Source organism: Mytilus edulis, chromosome 4 (assembly GCF_963676685.1).
Source record: "Mytilus edulis chromosome 4, xbMytEdul2.2, whole genome shotgun sequence".
NCBI lineage: Eukaryota > Metazoa > Mollusca > Bivalvia > Mytilida > Mytilidae > Mytilus > Mytilus edulis.
This window is the reverse complement of record NC_092347.1, coordinates 33,452,474-33,473,777: the sequence shown is the minus strand read 5'-3', so window position 1 is coordinate 33,473,777 and position 21,304 is coordinate 33,452,474. Positions and strand designations below refer to the sequence as shown.

At 31.4% G+C, this 21,304-nt stretch overlaps 1 protein-coding gene across 1 annotated transcript; it reads left to right on the top strand.

Annotated features, from left to right (window-relative positions):
* The first annotated feature begins 321 nt into the window (after positions 1-321).
* Positions 322-10,356, top strand: LOC139519508 (homeobox protein Nkx-2.3-like). The gene is made up of 2 exons (XM_071311629.1): positions 322-2,335; positions 8,669-10,356. The coding sequence occupies exons 1-2, from the start codon at positions 1,927-1,929 to the stop codon at positions 9,208-9,210; spliced, it is 951 nt and encodes a 316-aa protein (XP_071167730.1). The 5' UTR covers positions 322-1,926; the 3' UTR covers positions 9,211-10,356.
* Positions 10,357-21,304: the final 10,948 nt, after the last annotated feature.

Below are 21,304 nucleotides of genomic sequence, written 5' to 3'. Positions count from 1 at the left end.
CAGGTATACTTAACCGGACTAAATTTGTGAATTCTGAAATACCAAAAAATAAGATTTATAAGTTGATGTTTGCTTAACGCCAACTCAGCGAAAAAGGCTATATTTATATGGGGAAGAGCAAAGAGTAAAAAAAACTAATGTCACGATTGTTTGTACTATCTGTTCATCGGTCTTGTTGCACGAAGGACACATAATAAGGGTTTTCCATATATAAAAACTCAAACCTACGTCAACTTATAACCAATTCAGAAGATGCACCTCGTGAGTGTCATCAGGAAAAGCGATGTGCAATTTATTAATTGGTCCTAATGGGTTAAATCAAAACATGATCGTATCATGTGAAGAGTAGAATGTGATATGCATGCGACAATTACTGAATATTATGTTTAATTAATTTATACTTATCTACGGATATAATTATTTATGTCCATATGATCATTTGTGTTCATACCTACTTAGTTATTATTTTTTTGAAAAATAGAAATGGAAAGTAGAAATGATAACTTGCCAGTATGTCGCAAAAGTGGCAATTGTGACTTGAAGCAACAACAAACTTTGGTCGGGTTGCTGTATTTTTGACACATTCCACATTTATAATGTCAATTTTATTTATAGATGTAAAAGAATATTGTAAAATCTTTTGTTGATGATGTAGGTATAGGGAACAATTCAACGAGACAGCAACCTAAGAACATGTATTAAATTAAGTAAAGTATTTGCATATACTTGTATTTACGTCAGCATTGTGAGATTATAACTCTCGTAAAGTTGAGGAAAAATGAAGACAGAAAAGAAAGAAATCCCTGTTTATGAACTCCATACGACAGACTTTCTATTCATGCTCTTTTATTCAAATTGTGTGTAGGACTACATGTGCAATACAAAAATGTTGGTGAAACTTTTTCCCATTTACTGGCATATCTTATGTCACTGTAGGATATAGGTTAAGCACTAATAAAATAAGTGTATTTTCTCTTATATTTAGGATAAAAAATATATATCTTCTTAAACATATTCATTATCAAATTTGTTTATTACGTATCAAAATTGATTATAATTTTTATCACAGTTTCAATAAATATAAAAATGTTTTTATAGAATAAAGTAAATTTGTTGTCCTGTTTCTATGATAGTAGTATTTAATCTTCTGACCAAACTGCAGACATCAAGCCTAGAATTTGTTTGAATACTATAAACTAAAACGCGACACACTGACGTGCAATATGGCTAACTCGCGTATACGTTAGCTACATTCATAGCTTTGAGAAAAACCACCCCCAAACTGCGGGCGGTAAATGGTTCAGTGTTAGGCTATTTGATTCTACTTTCACTGTGGTATATCGTTTTTATCGGAGAAAATGACATACAAATTCCTAGTAAATGATTTTTAACCCAAACTAAACACGAACAGATATAAACATCTAACTGCGATAAGGAAAAACAATGCGTTATCCATTGCCACATATTTTCTTAATAAAAATTCTTCCAAAAAAAACTTTCTCAAATCATAATTAGTAAATTAAAAATTGATTTAAAATGTTTTGATGTAATTCTATATCTTAATAAAATAAATAAAAACAGAAGAAACGTTAAATGTTAAAGAAAATGACTAAATCGTGATCTAAATTGCAAATTAAAACGTGTCTTTCCTGTAATCTGGTAAAATAATATCAAAAACACACAAACAAAAATAATACCAGTTAATATAAAACTCCTAAATCCTCATTTTCGGAAATAGAACAACAAATCTGTGTTTTCATTGCAAGCCAGGAAACTGTAATTCATCCGGTGAGAGAAGAGAAGCGTTTTGATTGGCTGTGTGATTCAGATTTCTGTTGATGATAAACGTGTGGCCTAGAGGCTAACCCTCATCATACACAGCGAATGTCATCAACTTAAAAAGTGAAAAAAAATTAAGTGGATATTATGTCTTCGTATCCAAATAGTCACAACTTAACTTCGCCATTTCTGGTTAATAACATTCTAATGAACCACAATTCACCCTGGACTGACCAAAATATGCATGCCGGTTTGGACTATTCACATGCAAGTTTTCCAATGTCAGGAAATTATGATTATAGAATGGATCAGATCGGAACCAGTTCTTCGTGTTTGTATCCTGGGAATACATCTTCACCGCCAATGTCATCGATGCAACCGACGTATACGACACTTTCGCCACAGTCATTACCCTTATCTGATGGACCTTCTAGACACGACCTCGGACAATACCATACAGCTTCCCCGGACTCTGGAACAGGAAAACCAGGTGCCTCAGAAACACAACTGCTTACTCCAAAAAGTGAGCAAGTAGATATGGATGTTCTTGAAAACCGTAAGTTGAATATAATAAGTCTTAAGAGGGAGATGTCGGAACCATACATCCCCTTAATACTTATCAAGGGCCACTTAATACGGCCACTTTTGAATATTTACTGATTTTCTGATTTTAATGAATATCAATAGGTAAAAAGTACCCACTTATCTGAAAAGTCTATAAATTTAATTTTCTTTTGTAAACATGCTTTGATAATGATCGGGTTTCGAAGTGTTCCTAAGAAGGTCTGCTCAGTATCAGAGTCTTTGAAGTTTAAGGATGACATTTTGGAATCTTGTAACTTCTCAATAACACGACAACACACTTGTCGCACAAGGGGTTAAGAATTGGCAAAATATTAGCATTGAAGTAGGAATTGTTGTTTTATAGACGTGGTGAATATTATTTCAAAAGTTTTCTTGTATAATGTAAGTGTCTTGAATGAAATAGAGTAAAGTTAAAGTGTGTTATTTCTTAAGAAGACAATACACAATAAGTAGGTATATAGTGTGTATCGGTTCAGATATTACCTCCAACTTAACCTTCACTCAACCATGTTTGCATGGGTTGAGTGTTCTTGAAGAAAATAAAGTTTCCAAATATTAAATATTTTGATAGTTTTTGAGATCAAAGCATTGCTACAGTATGCATGCAGAGCTTCGGATTTTTAGAACGATCATTATTGTACATCTGATAATGTAACTATTATGTATTTATTTAAAAAAAAAAGATAATAACACTAGTATTACTGTTTTCATTCTTTTATATTGAAGTTATTTATATCTCTTTTCTATGAGTATTGTCGAGAATAGTTATAAAATAATTGTCTACTGTTATAAGCCTAAGTTTTGAAATTAATGTTCCTTGTTATAAGCCTATTTTTTTCTTGACTAGTTTTGAAATAACTGTCCCCTGCTGTAAGCCTTCTTTTTTAAATAGTTTTGAATTAAGTGTTCCTTGTTATACGTCTACTTTTTTCTTGAATAGTTTTGAATTAAGTGTCCCCTGTTATAAGCCTATTTTGTTTGTGAATAGTTTCGAAATAAGTGTCCCCTGTTTATAGCCTTCTCTTTTCTTGAATAGTTTTAAAATAAGTGTCCCCTGTTATAAACTGCCTACTTTTTGTGAGAATAGTTTTGAAATAAGTGTCCCTATTAGATATACTCTGTAACCTTATTCTTATATTTTTAAAATGGACTTTTTAAAAATTCAATTATTTACTGATGCTTTTTTGTGATGGTGTTTTAAACTTGTAAAGTTGTGTTTACTTTGTGTGTGTTTATAAAAATTCTCCTTACTGAACCTTCGGGTTATTAAATGCTTACTGTCAATGGATTTTGTCAAAACTTTAAGATCATATCAACTTTGGTTATATCTGAAATAAAAGGATACAAAGTCAGTCAAAGGTTAATTAAAAAGTGCGGGAAAGGCCGAAAGACTTGTTGATAATTTATAATTCGAAAATCGTGGAAGATTACTTTTGCTAATACTTCCGAATGATATTTTCACTATTTGTAATGGTTCAAATCCGATCGGATTATGACCTTTGTGATCTTTACAACAAACCGACCTTTCTTCTCGTATTATTGTAAAGTTTTCTTGCTATATTACAACACAAACTGCTTAAATTTCTTTTCTTCCACTAGATTAGTCCCTTTGGTTTGTTTATATTTCCGATCAGGTCGGTCAAAATATCTTTTGACGTTGAAAAATTGTAAACAAACATATTAAAAATCGGATATGACTTGATAAAATTACGGAAATAAGAATTTATTTTTAACTTTCAAAACCTTTAAATATCCTACCGAATAATAACATGTTATACTTGTAGTTTGACAAAAACAAATGTCCTGCACAGATAATTTTGATATGTTATTATAATTAGATAAAATAGTTTTAAATTAAATTAACTCATACAATACTCTTTATTAAAAGATTTTTTAAAAGAGTGAAAGGATGAAATAATGAAAGACTCTTTTATGTTAACGCAATCTTTCCAAAAAAGAAGAATTTATTATTATTCATTCGTGATATAATTTGGCCGGGAATTTTACTGTTCTAAATATTGCCCTCTATACACCAATATTCATTAAAATATTCATTAACTTTTTCATTTATCTGAATAAAACTTAAATGTCTTTACTCTGTATTCTACCTTCTTGATTCACATGTCATAGATATTTGAAGTAATTTATTGCAAAGTAAAGAAAAATGATAAAACCACGATTAGAATGATGTAAAATACCTTTTTAAAGGATAACCCCTAACATACAGTAGTAATCCACAAAACAAGTTAATAAGAAACTTTAAGTTATATAAAAGTTAACAAAAAAATGCATGTTTATTTTTTTAAACTCCATATCTAACTAATTTGTTCGACGAAGAAAAAATCTAGGAACGATCTGATATCATGATTAAGTGATTTATATAAAATATGTGAAAAATAATAACCGATACAATCGCAACTGGAATAAATTTGTGAATAGTATGCCTCGTAATTTTTATTAGTATATATAAACTGCAATGTGTTCAGCCGTTTATGATGCAGAAGATATACGGCAGAGAAATAGTTTTATCGTTAAATCTCTGTAAACCTCATCGAAATCTCGGTGGGAAGCAATTTTAATGCGACAGCTAGCGGTCCACGAACTATAGGGTTCAAAGGCTATGTATATAAATCGTTTAGAATGGAGTTATTAATACTGGGTTACTCGGTCCGGTCGGAAGTTAAATGGAAGTTTGATAAAATAATGAAGTGGAAAACGAGCCTACTAATTAGATATTTGTACCAACATGTATTAAATTAAGCAGGATTTGGGGTTTCCTGATGTAACACACAGAGTTCGGTATTATCCCATAACGCAGTATCTGTTAAAAAATTTGAATTCAATTTTTTAATCCACAAATGTCATTTTCGACAATTTTTATTAAATTGAAATCTTATCATTAGGAAATCAAGGAGACTTGCGGGTGACGGAAGTTTAAGTTAACGGGTCCAAGTTTTAATTTTCTTTTACGTTTACCATGTGTGAAATTTTGATTTATATCAATTTCAAAAACATTTCCGACAAATAGATCTTAGTTTTTTACACATGTTGAAAGAGAAGGAAACACGAAAAATTTCTGCATTTTAATAAAGTTCTGTTGAAGTACTTCAACTTTCATTTTGTTATTTCCGCCTGATAAGACTTTAAAAAATTAAAAAAATAAATTAGTTCTACATTCAGGAAACGTTATTTTCATTTAACTTCATGTAAGTGCCCAGAATTATTCAATTTCGCATTTTGTTTGAACTTCACATTTATATGAAAGAGGCAACAAAATGAAACTAAAGTGTGCTTTCTGACAATAATGCAAAAAATGCTCATATTGTCGCGTTGTATTTATGACAAGTGTATGAGTGAAATAATATGCAATTTTTACTCTTAGCATATTTCTATGATACCGAAATAAATATAAATGCGTATAAAATTAAAGAAAAGGGTTCAAATTAAAAAAAACTCGAAGAAACCCAAGTAGAATCAAAATTGAAAAGTTATTGAAAAAAGACACAATCACGGAAAAATTAAAACGGGCGATGTCTTAGAGATAAACCAAAGTTCAAGTCCATGTTAAAAAGAATAAATTACATTTAACTGTTTTCGTATACAAGCTCCGTTTTCATTTGTAAATATTTTTCTCTTTTTCATGAGAATTTCTGTCATTACTTCCCATGATTTTAGTGTGCCGTTTAGCAAGAGAAATTTAAGATATATTCTGGTTGATTACTGGTAGATAGACCGACAATATCTAGGTTTTCTCACATAAACAATTTAATATTTCCAGATGTCTTTGATATATTCTGATTGATAAGAACTTTGAAACGTCTTTTATATATTTATATTTGATATGATGATAGAGTCATTCGAATCCATTTTTCTTCGAAAAGTAGCATATTGAATTTTACCTCAAACTTTTGATCATGCAAATTAATAATTTTATCAATATGTGTGTATTCCATATTTATTTATTAATCCTGTTTAAGCATGAGAGTTGATGCTTTGAAAACTTGACAAAAAATTCTACAATATTTTGTTTATAGTTTATTTCTGACGAAAATGTTTATTTTTCATTATTGCAGTCTAAACGAAAAAAACAAATTACTTCAAAATAGTTGATGCTTTTTTTTTTAAATTTTCTGAATTACATGTTTTAATATTTACGAAAATAGATAAACAACAATAGTTAATGAAGAAAAACAAAAGAAGTTTAAACCAATTAATAGAATGAAATTAATCTTTTGATGCGTTTTAATATTTGTAAGTTATAATTGACTTGAAGAAAACGAAGTAGGAGAGTACTCGAGGTGCAATATACATTAATAAGTTGAAGAAGGACAGATAATACATGCCTTAAGAAAAGAAGACAAAAAAAACCCTAATTTTATCCGCTATTTTGACATATTAACACAACACAGAAACCTTTTAAAACATATAGCAACACGACCCCATTAATGTTTTACATTCCGGCTTAACAATTATAATTATAATTTTCTGTTCAACTACACTGTTTTCTACATTCAGTATACTTTTTATTTTTATTTTTTCAATGTTTTCCTATTTGTAAATATTTAACCATGAAAAATAATGCATTATGCCAAACCATAATTCATAAGACAATCTACCGAATACTTCTCTCTATCATTAAAGGTTATCGTGGAATTAGTTAAAGAAAACACACGAAAGGTCATACGGTACAAAAATGCATTTTATTAAAACATACCCCCATCATAGTAAAGCTTATCTGACAAACTTCATGGATGAGTACAAGGCCAGGCAAGCGTAGGAAGATCACAAAACAAACTTATTTATAAGACATAAAATCGCCTTGTGAAGTTGTAATTCTTAGTAGTTTAGTGTTCATTCTCTTCGATTTTGTTATCGTTCAAACATTGTCTCCAGTATTTAACAGAAAGCTGGAATGTTCAATTCAACCATAAAATATAAGTTCACTTTTTTCTTCCAAAAGAGAATTAACTGATTAATAAACAAATGAATCACTTGGGATTGTTAACGTTTGTTATTCAATTAAAATGCTTAAGGATTTATAATTTCTTTTTCTCTGGTAATTCAAACGGTCTGAAATGATGAATTGGAACCATTAAATTTATCATCATTTGTTAATTTGTTAATATATATGTAATATATTTATAAATATAAATTGATATGGATATGATTTTATCTTCCTTTGTTTTGTATCCGCATACTTTGTCTGGATATTTTTAAAATGGCATAAATGACGGACATCACTGTTAATATTCAATATCAGTCAAATAAAAAATACCCCCTGCCCCCCCCCCCCCCCACCCCCCACCTTATGTACATAGGGGGCAACTTAAAAATTAAAAATATTAACTTTAAAATACTTAAATCATCTTTATTTTCGTTTAACTATACAATTTTTAAAATTTGAAACACAAGATAATTAAAAAATCGTGTCCTTTTAAAATTGTTATTAAACTAAAGTATTTGCTCCGTTATTCCATAATAATTAACTTCAAAATTTTGCAAGACATTTAAGAAATCGAAAAAGTAACTAAATCAAGAACAAATCCGACTGTTTGTTTAGACGTTTTAATTACTGGAAAACAACTTTGTTAAAACGCACACGGTTAGTTAAGAATTAAAAGAATGTGGAGGATGATTAACGGCAACAGTTATACAGTATCAACCTCATGCGGGTTTTCAAGTACGATGTAACTTAAACAGACAAGGGGCGGTTGTTTCTATTTTTCTTTAGTTTAAACAAAAAATGAATATTCATAACAATAATAATCAATTACCATAAATAATGAAGGAAATACAAAAAATAATTAAGAAACAGATGAATATAATAATTTTGCTTTGAACTCTGAAACACTTTTATAATATAATACGGCAAGACATTATTGTTTGTTACTCAATCATTACTATAATACTAAAAAGAAATATATTGCAACAAAAATGTTTCACGAAAAAATGTAAAAAAAGGACTAAACTTGCACGCGAACTCTAGCATATTTTTTTATTAGAAAGATTGCAGATTCAAGTAGTAGTATAAAACAGATATAGAAAAAGCTGATGAAACAATTTACTCTGCAGCATTTAATCAGTTTTTGTTGGACGCTCGTGTAGCGGGACATAAATATATCGTTCTTTAATTAGCTGTCGACAATTGAAAATTACAGAAAGTCATTATATAATATATACTTGATGACAAACTCGTGCACAGAAGTACTTCATGTCGGCGCTTCTGACTTACCAAGTTTTATTAATTTAGAATAAAAGTTTTTGCAATTACGTATTTTTCAAGTGTTTACTTTTGTCTTTGTAGATCAATCGGCGTCACCATCTTGTGAAGAAAGTGACAAAGACAACAAAACCACAGATACAAAACCAGGAGAGTGCCATTTAATCCAAAAGCAAAGGACCCGAAGAAAGCCAAGAGTTCTATTTTCACAAGCTCAAGTGTATGAACTTGAAAGGCGTTTTAAACAGCAGAGATATTTATCTGCACCAGAACGAGAACAGTTAGCTAGCCTTTTAAAATTATCTTCTACTCAAGTTAAAATCTGGTTTCAAAACAGGAGATACAAATGTAAGCGTCAGCGCCAAGATAAAAGTTTAGAACTTTCAAATATGCAACCACCTAGGAGAGTTTCCGTACCTGTTCTGGTAAGGGATGGCAAACCTTGTGTCGGTCAGAACGTCACGCCCTCATACTCGGCACCATACAACGTTAACCCATTTGTTTATTCCACTCCTTCATATAATTCCATGAATAGCCACATGGCCTCAATGCCACAGATGACCCAGATTCAACAGAACGGTTATATGTCACAGCAATCGCAACATCCGGGAATAAGGGCTTGGTGACTATATGAATAGAGAACAATGATTGTGACTCCATGACAAAGTGCAATAGCCGCTAGTCTGCCAAAAAGTTCGTTTTTGATACTGCCACTTATTTTTAATTGTGATGATAACTGTTGTGGTCAAAATCAAAGAACAAAGGTTGAACCGGGATACAGTATTTACTGATATAAGTTGTTCGGACAGGACTGGACAAAGATTTGAACGAATACGATATTTATATTGAGAGAATCCGTTAGCAGGAGGATTTATTTTGTATATTGATTGAATATTATAATTTTTTAATTTTAATTCTATGCAATGGTCTATTGTTAAAATATCTGATACCTCAGCTTTCCCAAAACTTTTTCTGAGATATCAAAATGAATTCGAGTTTGTGAAAACTAATAAAACATTATTTACTTATTATTTTACAGTTTTCTTCATTGAAAAAAAGAGAAATATTCATTGCCGTCTTTTTATTTTAAATTTAGGTTGTCAACATAATTTTATTACGTTTGAAAAGACTTCATATTTGATACAAAGAAATATTTCATAAACTCATTACATCTGCGTGTGATGCTGGGTTAACACAAATGCGACAGCAAACCAACAACATATATGTGTCCTTCAACTGATTAACTGATAAGATTTCAGTGTTTTAGCGGATTCATGAAAAGTTAGGGTGAATGATTTTATAGTGCTATATTTTTCTTTAATGTTTGAAGATGCAGATGCAAATGATGCACCGAACTTGAGCTAAATGAACCATCATGGTTATACGATTTATCAGAAAATAACACCTTATAACAAACAAAATCGTTTGGTATATTTTTGAGAGAATTCAATAGATTTTTTATTTTGTTTTCAAACAGTCGGATGTGACCAGATTCAATGAAATATTATCGCAAATAGAATAAAAATGGCATTAAAAATTATTATCTATTTTAAGAGGTTCGAAAAAGAACAATTTTGAACTGTTAATGGTAAAAGGTTGTTCTTCAGACAATGCATTTAGTCGTTCATTAATAAGGCATCATATTGATTCTGAGACAAAATTTCTGTACTAAAGTTGTAAAAAGAAAACAAACAATGATTTTCTTCACATTTAATCATTGTTGATTGTACAAATATTATTGTATTATATTTCAAAATAAATGAATATGTATTTAATCTATTTAGTTTGATTCTTCTTTTTTTATTATTTGGTACTTTTATACATTTATAAACAGTAAACAATTTGCATAAAATTCCTTGGTAGCATGATGATTAAGAAAAGGGCTACGGAAGCATGAAAAGTATATAACGTTGTTCTCAATATTTTGGTACAGTGTATTAACAACCAGCCTAAACTTAAAAATAAAACATTTCTATTAAGTTAGAATAGATTGACCAAGGGTTTCGAGAAAATAAGATATAAATTTCGATTCGCGGATTAAATACTATAATTGGTTGCAAAATAGCTTTAGTTTAAGAATTAAAATGGTACTAACATATAGCATTTGTATGGAAGAAACATAAGAAATCTGAAGTTGTCGAGTATACAACATAATATATAAATATACATAAACCATTTAAAATGGGTCTGGAATTGATGTTAGATAGAAATGAGACAGAAAGTTTGAGAGAGAAAAAAAGAACCACGAAGACAAAACTCAAAGGACCTTTAAATACCTTTTATAGCATGCGGTATGGGCTTTGCTCATTGTTGAAGGCCGTACGGTGACCTAAAGTTGTTAATGTCTGTGTCATTTTGGTCTTTTGTGGATAGTTGTCTCATTGGCAATTATACCACATCTTCTTTTTTATATTTAAAAGTACAACCAATATCGTTTTGGGTCAACTTTTTTCTCAGGTGTTGTAACGGTCTGAGGTATAGGCAATACCAAATGATGGATATTATAAACAAAACGTAAACCATCATATTACTGTTCCGAAGCACATGGCATCCCTCTAGGTATCATCGGAACCATCATATTACTGTTCCGAAGCACATGGCATCCCTCTAGGTATCTTCGGAACCATCATATTACTGTTCCGAAGCACATGGCATCCCTCTAGGTATCTTCGGAACCATCATATTACTGTTCCGAAGCACATGGCATCCCTCTAGGTATCTTCGGAACCACCATATTACTGTTCCGAAGCACATGGCATCCCTCTAGGTATCTTCGGAACCATCATATTACTGTTCCGAAGCTCATGGCATCCCTCTAGGTATCATCGGAACCACCATATTACTGTTCCGAAGCACATGGCATCCCTCTAGGTATCTTCGGAACCATCATATTACTGTTCCGAAGCTCATGGCATCTCTCTAGGTATCATCGGAACCATCATATTACTGTTCCGAAGCACATGGCCTAGGTATCATCGGAACCATCATATTACTGTTCCGAAGCACATGACATCCATCTAGGTATCAAAGGAATTCATTAATTGACTTTTGTTTCCACATTACGTATGCAATGTTTTCTAAATTTTTACGACCTTGTATTTCCTAAGAATTATACATGTCCAATGTATAAACAACTTTTTTGGTTTTGCATGGAAAAGTGTGTAAACTAGTTACTTTGATACTCTTGCAGTTTCTAGCCAAAATTATTTCTGATGTTACGAAAATATTATTTTCTTCTTATCTCACAATAAAGCTACACCCTTGAAAACTATTTTAGTGTGAAAAGTTTGCTCAAATCCTGAAATGTAATCGTAAGTTTTGCAACATATACCTTTAACTATATTTCTGTAATTGGTTCTTAAAAATACATATGATGAAAATTTTGGCAGGCAAATTCTACCCCCGTATGAATTAGGGTGTGATGTTTACATTCCGGGTAATTAACCAATCAGATTGCAGGATTCTTGCTTCAAAAGAAATAAGCCGTTTTATCTTGACGATATATAACAAAAAATCTTCAAAAACCGCATGCAATTGTAATACAGTTTTTATTCAACATAAATCATTACTGTGATATAACCATGCAGTTTTAGAGAATTTAGAACTCCGTGCAAGTAGAGTTACAATTGTTCAAGTTTTATTGCAATTATTGGTTCTATTTTGTGATTCTGAAAAACGGGAATAGCAGAAAACCTAAATAAAAAAAAGACTAATTCACGTTTCTCACCGACTAAAAAGGTTGAAAACGTAAAAACCTACTGTAACTTCTACGAACGCAAGTTGAAATAAAACCGATGGCTCTGTCACTTTTATGAATGTTATTTATGCTAAGTAAAAGTCGTAAAAAACTAACATTATACAATTTGTTATTTCATGTTAATAAAAGGGTTCACTACCAAGTGCGAATTAAAGTAACTCTTAAACATACGTACCAACTAAATAAATGTCAAACTCTAAAAACAGAGAAAAAAATAAACAAAACAAAATATTGCCATCATCAAAATCAGCAGCACCTAAAAAAATAGCTAGTCTTCACTCAATGTTACAATCTATAAATATTATGATATTGCCGGGCCGTATAGTCCGTGCATGTATGTGTATGGATATCCAGTTGGTCTTTCGTAAGTTTATGCAAACAATATTCGAACGTCACTGATGAGTCTTTTGTAGACGAAGCGCATGTCCTGCGTACAAACTTGTGTTTTTTTTTTATATATATATATACTCAGTAATATTTTTTATCATCATCAACTTTATGGATAGTGACCCAAAAAGAAAATACATGATTTATATCTTTAAAAAAGCATGTATTTGCCTGTAATGACATATATTTAAAATCAAGTCAACAATATGTGGTCAAGTTTCCCTTGTGAAGATAAGTAATCTATACATCTCAAGGATATTCGCTCTATATTTGAAGGTCAATAAATTCGTGAATGTTACCAACAACTTCAATGACGATATTACCACCAAGTATTCTAAAACAGCTCTTAACAAATTTATGACTGACGTACTAAAGCGAAAAGGGAATAATTATTATTTACATGAACGTGATAGTATCCATATAGAAACAAATATACAAAGCAAGAAACCTGATAGAATGAAACGGAAAACGTTTGAATTTAAGTTTTGTATTACGGAAAAAATGGCAATTGGAATACAAATCTGTTGTTTACTAGATGTAAACGTAGTACTTTTACAAATCTCACAATTTAAACCTTTATTAGGTCAACTATGACAGTGTTTCAGTAGCCACTCCTCTCCCCATTACAGATGCGCATTTCACAAGAGGTCATTACGTAAACTTTGACCGCGTTTCATTGGCAACACCCCCTAATACCATTACCAAAACATACTTAAACATTGTCTTTATTAGGTCAACTATGACTGTTCTATAAGCCATTCCTCCCGTCTTGGCACACTCCGGTACAACATTTATTGTAATGTCATCTGTTAAATTACTAAACACATGCAAGTGATAAATTATAAATAAAGAATTATCTGCAATCACATAATATAACACATCTAAACCTCGAAATCGTGAAAACTACAGCGTTCTTATGTTGGTTTGAAGTACTTGACAATGTGCAAGGACTTAGAACACAACATATGTAAAATAATCCAGTGTGAGTAGGTGCAATGAAGAGGCAATATCTGACCACGCCAAAAACGATTATTGGAAACGGAAACCCTGATTGATAGTAAGCATGGTTGTTTCCGAGATATATCAACCATTTATAGGAGCCAAAAGTCAATGAGTTTGAGAGCTTGTTGACAAATGTTTAGTACATTATCTAGTCGTCAATACAAAGTTCTAAATGTTATCAGTATACATAGCAGAAAACAAAAGTGCTTCCATCAAGTAGATTGCGAATTTGTTATTCATATTGGTAAAACATTAAAATAGGTTACAGGTTATAGTAAAAAGAGAATATCAAGTGAATAAAACTTCTTTTTCATTTCTTACAAAAACCAAAACAGGTCAAATTGTAAAACAGATTTACAAACGCAATAGTGGTCAATGTTAAAACTTTTATATTGAATTGAATGCATAAATACATTGTAGAATTCAATGAACAAAAGTTCGGACAAAAGATTAACAAATGTTCTTGCATTTTTTACACAGTGTATTTTAAAATGTTTTGGGGTATATTGTACGTTCAAGCTGCTCTTGTTTGTAAGGCATGTACGGAAAACAGTCGAAATTAAAAAAAAGAAAGTTAAAAGGAACAGATTATTATAAGCAAACTGTTTAATTGATTATGCGTAATTCAGGCACCGTTGCATGGTCCTCATATTGTGCTTTCAATAAAAGAGTGTATAAACAGATTAGAAGTGTGACAATTTCAGCCAAAGACTTAGAGTGCACTGTAGCCTCTTTAAAAAAAAAATTAGCTCAATTTTGAATACAGCCGTGATAAATTGTCAGTAAAAATAATTTAGAAGGGATTTGAGACAAATTGAGTTAATGCCTGTCTCCGTATGTTTAACGTTAGTTATCGCAAACTAGTAATTTAAAAAAAATGCTTTCAACAACTTTTGTAAAATATTACATATTAGCAATACTGAATTTACAGTGTTTATCCCTAATATGTAAAATCTATATTTGATGATACAGGTCTTAGTTTTATATGGAATGATCAATTAGTTGTAAATATTGATTGGTTAAAAAGTATGGTGAAACAGCGATTAACAGATCAGTACTATCAGCATTGGTTCTCGCAGATACATAATGCATATAGGGGTGAATTCTATTCTTTATTTAAACTCGAGTTTGGTTTGGCACCGTATCTATTGCGATTATTACCCAAGGACAGATATTACATATATAAACTTCGATGCTCGAATTTGAAGTTACCTATTGAGACGGGTAAATGGGCGGGGATCGCAAGGGAAAATAGAATATGTACATTATGTAATGAGGTAATAGGGGGTGAGCTTCATATATATAATTGTTTACCTGTAAAAATGCTGATGTTTCTGCTCTTAGATCAAAGTTTATACCAAATTACTATATAATGAATACAACCAAGAACAAATTCACTGGCTTGTTGTCTATATGTAACGTACAAGTTCAAAGGAAATTATCAATTTTCGTGAAGAAAATCATAAAATATTTAATCTAATTATACCAATTGTCTTTTAAAATATACTATGTATTTGTGTTTCGTTTGTCCTGTCTCGCTATGTATTATCTTAATATGTTTGTATATATTGTCCTCTTGTTTAGTTTAAACATATTTAATTTTAGTGGATTGGGAAACAAGTTTTGCAACTTATATTAATCCCTTTCCACTTTGCAGGTGCGAGTGCTGCCTTGTAGCGGCATTAGCCTGCTCTTTTTCGAAATCTACAAGGGTGTCTTTAACGTGCAAGAGATATGGCTCTCTCTTAACACGGGTCAGCCATTTATCTTCCCCTTCCGACGGACTATCATCGTTTCCTCAAGACCATACTCGCAAATGGTGTCAAGGGAGCCGAAAATTCAGTCCCTGAAATTTTCATCCCAGACGGGAATCGAACCAGGAACCTTTGTGTTAGTAGTCCGATGCACTAACCACTACACCATGGCGGCTCTTGTACGTGTCTGAGGTTATGAATAAAATCTGGAAATCTGGAAATCTTCCAGTTCAATTTATTAGGTAGAAGGAAACATTTATTATGTGAACATAAATTTCCATGAACAGAGTGACAGAAAAGCCAGAGACACTTTTGATTTTTTTTTTATCGTTTCTGACATTTATGTATTATATCATATTCATGGTATAATGGTAATACATAGCTTTTTTTCCTGTCGGTTTTTCTTATATATATATATTTCTACACCACAGCAAGATTAACTCTCATATATATATTTATATGAGAGTTAATCTCTTCATGCCTTATATATCATGTACTGTAGTACGCCGCTAGATTAAAACTGACGAGGAAAGGTAACACACGGCCAGCGAAAGCTCTATTTTAGTAGAGCCCAGGTGGTCGTGTGGTCTAGCGGGACGGCTGCAGTGCAGGCGATTTGGTGTCACGATATCACAGTAGCATGGGTTCGAATCCCGGCGAGGGAAGAACCAAAAATTTGCGAAAGCAAATTTACAGATCTAACATTGTTGGGTTGATGTTTAGACGAGTTGTATATACATTATGTAAACAACCATGTATCACCATCATTGATGGCGATCCGATGGATACATCTGTTGTAGAGTTGTCACTGACTCAGACGTACTTATAAATATAATTATTTTCTGTGACTGTATATTACATTAATTTGTAGGATTCTTTACTATAAATAATTTAGCTGATCTGTAACAATAACATCTTCATGCCTTATATATCATGTACTGTAGTACGCCGCTAGATTAAAACTGACGAGGAAAGGTAACACACGGCCAGCGAAAGCTCTTTTTTTGTAGAGCCCAGGTGGTCGTGTGGTCAAGCGGGACGGCTGCAGTGCAGGCGATTTGGTGTCACGATATCACAGTAGCATGGGTTCGAATCCCGGCGAGGGAAGAACCAAAAATTTGCGAAAGCAAATTTACAGATCTAACATTGTTGGGTTGATGGTTAGACGAGTTATATATATATATATATACTGTATACCATTTTTTTTTTTTAAATTTTATCAATAAAAGCTTACCATGACAACATTCCTTATATATGAATAATGAAAACAACACGTTATAAGTTTCACGCGTCCGAAGCGCTTTTTTTTAATTGGCCTTTCTCGGGAACTTTCAAAGCTGAATATTTGAAATCAAGGGATGTATAAGGACCGAAAACATTGAAGTGCTCTAAGCCAAAAAGTACATTTAAATAGCATAGTGATGGAGAAATTTGTTCTGGTAGCATTTGCTAACAGCAACACATATATGCATTTCAAATTCATAAGAACGGTCAACAGTGAATTTGTTAAAGAGACAAGCTACATTATTTGTTCTGTGTAAATTATGTTTCATGATATGAAAGTTAACATTAAATGTATAAAAGTCTACACATATAATTAGATGTTTTGATTAAAATTTAGATTTCGTAAGTGGCTATTTTGCTTTTCATTATATTTGCCTATTTACAATGGGTCTGCACTAAAAACAGTACTTCAATAACTATATCAAGAAACTTCAAATCTAATAAAATACAACAATTGCTTTGTCAAGACAGTTTCCTAATTATAACAGCAACGAGAAGATTAGAATAGAAGACATATATTTTATACGATAATGGGTTATTGGTAATCGCTACTTAGGTATTGCTTATTATTTAATTCATCATTAATAAGACGTTTAAAATCTTGTCTTTTGATGATATAGGGGTTTGAGAGGGATATTCTTAAACTAAAACAATTAGCTCATTACTTGGGAGGAGGAGGAGCAAAATATCAGTCATAAGCCGAAGAAAGACCGTTTGGTAATGGATAAAATGAAAATCGACCATAAGACAAAACAACAACATACTGCCGAACATTCTTATATTATAGTAAATCAATCATGGTTACAACAAAATATATGATACATGTATCTGCCACCTGCTAACATGCAAGTTGAAGACAATTAGGTTTTGATTCTATTTCACTTGTACAGCAACAAGTTCTCGTCCAAATTATTGCTGAATCACCATTTTTTGAACATCGTCTTTTGTTTTTCTTCTTTAATTCGTGTTCAAATGGATTGTACATCATATTGTTTACATCTGTCCCTTAAATAAAAATGTCTTCGACTGATTTCAGAATAAAATCTTTACGAAATGCCTTCTGATTTTCTTTTCAATTAAAAATTTAATTATCAAACCTTCTTTTTATTGATATACACTTTTTCCGGAAACCGAGTTCCTTTTTTTCTTCACATCAAAGCCATTTCTAAACTATTGCATTAACAAGAAACCTTCTAAATTGTATGTCAGAAATGCTAAAATTGCTAATCTGCAGAGATGTCGAAATAATGAGAGATCTTGATCTAATTATAACTATTCCTTTGACAGACATTAGATCTTAATTGAATTCGTCTTAAGAACCATTTTTATGTTTAATATCTGTATGTCTCTGCGGTAATCGCTGGTTTAATCACAGCTTATAGCTGTATCTTGGTTTACTGGTATTTAATTATCCGTCTCATCAAAAGTCGTATATCAAAGAATGTGGTCTTGTAATAAGTTCCCATCATAATTCATAGAGGGGCGGATAGATTTATAATAAAGCACAGAGGTATCTTCCCACCTTCGCCAAGGACAACCACTGCTAGAACTACGGGACATACTAACCAATTCCACTTTGATGTTTTACAAAGAAAATGACCCAAGGAAGTCAGAACTTGGCTCATTATAATTCTATAATGGATTTCTGTCTAGTAAAACTAAGCAAATTATTTCCTGTTTTAATGTCGTTTGATGAATTGATGAATACGATTTATTATTTCGAGGTACATGCTTTTTGTTGCACAAAACAGGGTAGTGTCTGACTTTATATCCGTTGAAATCTTTATGCTTTTACTGTGTTAGATAAATCGAATAAAACAGTATTTTTTATATTATTTTTTTTATATATATTTCAACAATTGATTATCACAATTGGTAAATGTGTTGAATAGCTTAGGTACAAATATACAAACATAAAAATAGTGAATACATGAATAACTAACTTAAAAATCATTTAGGATTAACAAATCAAAGGTATAAGCAAAATTCAGAACTAACATATCGAAGTCACTTAATTTTGTGTCGTTTGGTTTCTGTCTTCTTAGCGTATATTTCCCCATCAACTTTTATTCATACATAAAAAAGGAAATATTTTCTTGTATACAATGAATGATTTATTGAAGAAATGTTTCCTTTTGAAAACTTTTAAAACCCCAAACCCCGTTTCCTTTCGAACAAATTTAACAACAAAGGTATTTCCGTCCGATGCCTGTTCCTTTTAAAAAAAGGAAACACCGTATAGCCATGAACTATAGATTTTGCAAAAATACACAAAACATAAGGTTGATCCCAAAAACAAAATATGTTTACAATGAATGGAAACAATGACAGGAAAAGGGAAATACATAATACAATAGATCTTTCTTTATCATATATTAAAGTCAGTTATATTTAATAGTATTCTCTACAAAAAAAGACCTCATCTTGTATGCCCTAGATTAGAAAGTTGAAACCCTTAACAATATAATGTTTTTAACCTAAAAAGAACAGTTTAAACTATCTAAAATAAACATCAATCAATTAATAAATCAAAGAATAAATCAGTTATATAGGGTTATTGCATGAATATTCCCCCAATAATCATGCAATAACCCTTTATTGTATAGCAATATAATATTTGAAAGTAAAAATTGGTTTAAGCTAAGATTTTGTCGTTGATGACGTCATGAATTTTAAGATTTATTGCACTAGTGCAATATTGGAATTTATTGCACGCTAACTTTTGGTTACTTTCTGTGGGGAATATCATATTGCTATGCAATAATAACATGTACAATGTAATAACACGAGAAACACGACGGGTGCCACACGTGGAGTAGGATCTGCTGAGCACCTGAGATCACCCAAATTTTTTGATGGGGTTTGTGTTGGTTTGTCTTGAGTTTTCTATTTTGTGTCTTGTGTACTACCATTTGTCTGTGTGTCTTTTGCTTTTTAAGCCATGGCGTTGTCAGTTTATTTTCGATCTATGAGTTCGACTGTCCCTCTGGTATCTTTCGCTCCTCTTTTCAATCAAAACTATTCTCTAATTTAAGAAATAAGAACATAATAGATGCATAAGAACATTTTTGTTTCTTTTGCGATTTCCTTATTCGTATTGTTTCGGTACTTTCAATTTTATCTCATGCACAACTTTCAGAAAATATATATGTTTTATTTAAAATCATACAGGAGACATGCGTCGCGAAAATGAGAGTTCCCTGTCAGCTTTGAAATGGAACCTTTAAGTAAATAGCTATTGCCAACACTCGTGTAAAATTGGGCATTCATGTATTCAAATAACAAACACTTGGAAAATTCTGAAGGCGATTTCATTTAAGATCTTATATCTTTAATGATCGAAATCGGAGTAGCTATATTTCTATACGGAAATAAACTTTTTAAAAAAGTTGATATCTAAACATTTCACGTTCTAATAAGCTCTAAAAAGTCAGGAACTGTCTGTAAAACCATTCACTTGACACCTATAAAACAGTTTTGACAACAGCGGTTCTTCTACAGAACAGTCATCGGTGTATGAAAAAACATAAAATATCCAGGGTTTGCCAAACGAAACGTCTTGATCGTTCTTTTTCTCATAAAAAGGAATCAAGTTCTTATATATGAATATTCAGTGTCTATATCAAAAATAATACAAAATGATCTTGAGTTATAGACTACAGCTGCTGAAGTTGTTTAACTTTTCATTTACCTTACATTATTCCTATTTTTTGTCCTCGTGCTATTATGTTTTTTTTACGTGACTCGGTATCTATGCATCCCAATATCGATTGTTTAACTTTATATATGCATTCCTGTAGCAGGTGGGTCCCGAGGAGAGATTCGGACAAACGATTTTAACAATGTTGTTCCCCACCAGGCTCATCTGGCTTTAAAACCCGGTTTAATCGAACATTTTCTTTTGAAAATGCCTTTACCAAGTTATGAATGTGACACTTTTATGCTGGTTAACAACGTTTTGTTTAGTAAGATATTCTAGTCTTCCCCTTCTGAAAATACCTTAGAGCTCACTATTTTTGTTATCGTTTTTTTTAAAGATCAAATTCTGAGAATTTCGTAACCTAGACCAGACTCTAGCCAAGAACTGATTCTGACAGTTCTATCACAAGAATAGTTTTGAACATTTATTTATTTTGTTACATATTTTACTAATCTTACCTATCCTAATATAGATGAGATGTGGTATCAGTTCCAATGAGACAACTTTCCATCCAAGTCACAATGTATAAAACGTTAACAAGCATAGGTCAAAGTACAGCCTATACAACACGAAGCCTTTGCTCACACCGAACAGCAAGTTATAACTGCCCTAACAATGACGTGTAAAACAATTTAAATGTATCAACTTCACAATTAATAAACGATGGTCTTGGAGTATAGATTCTAGTTACTAAAGTTGTTTATATTCTTAATAACGAGTTATTTCTCTTTTATTTGTCTTTTAACTTTTACTGTTGAGTCCATTTTTGGCAATATTCATTTGACGTGGCTCGGTACTTTTACATCTCACTATTGTGCTATCATGGTAATTTTTAT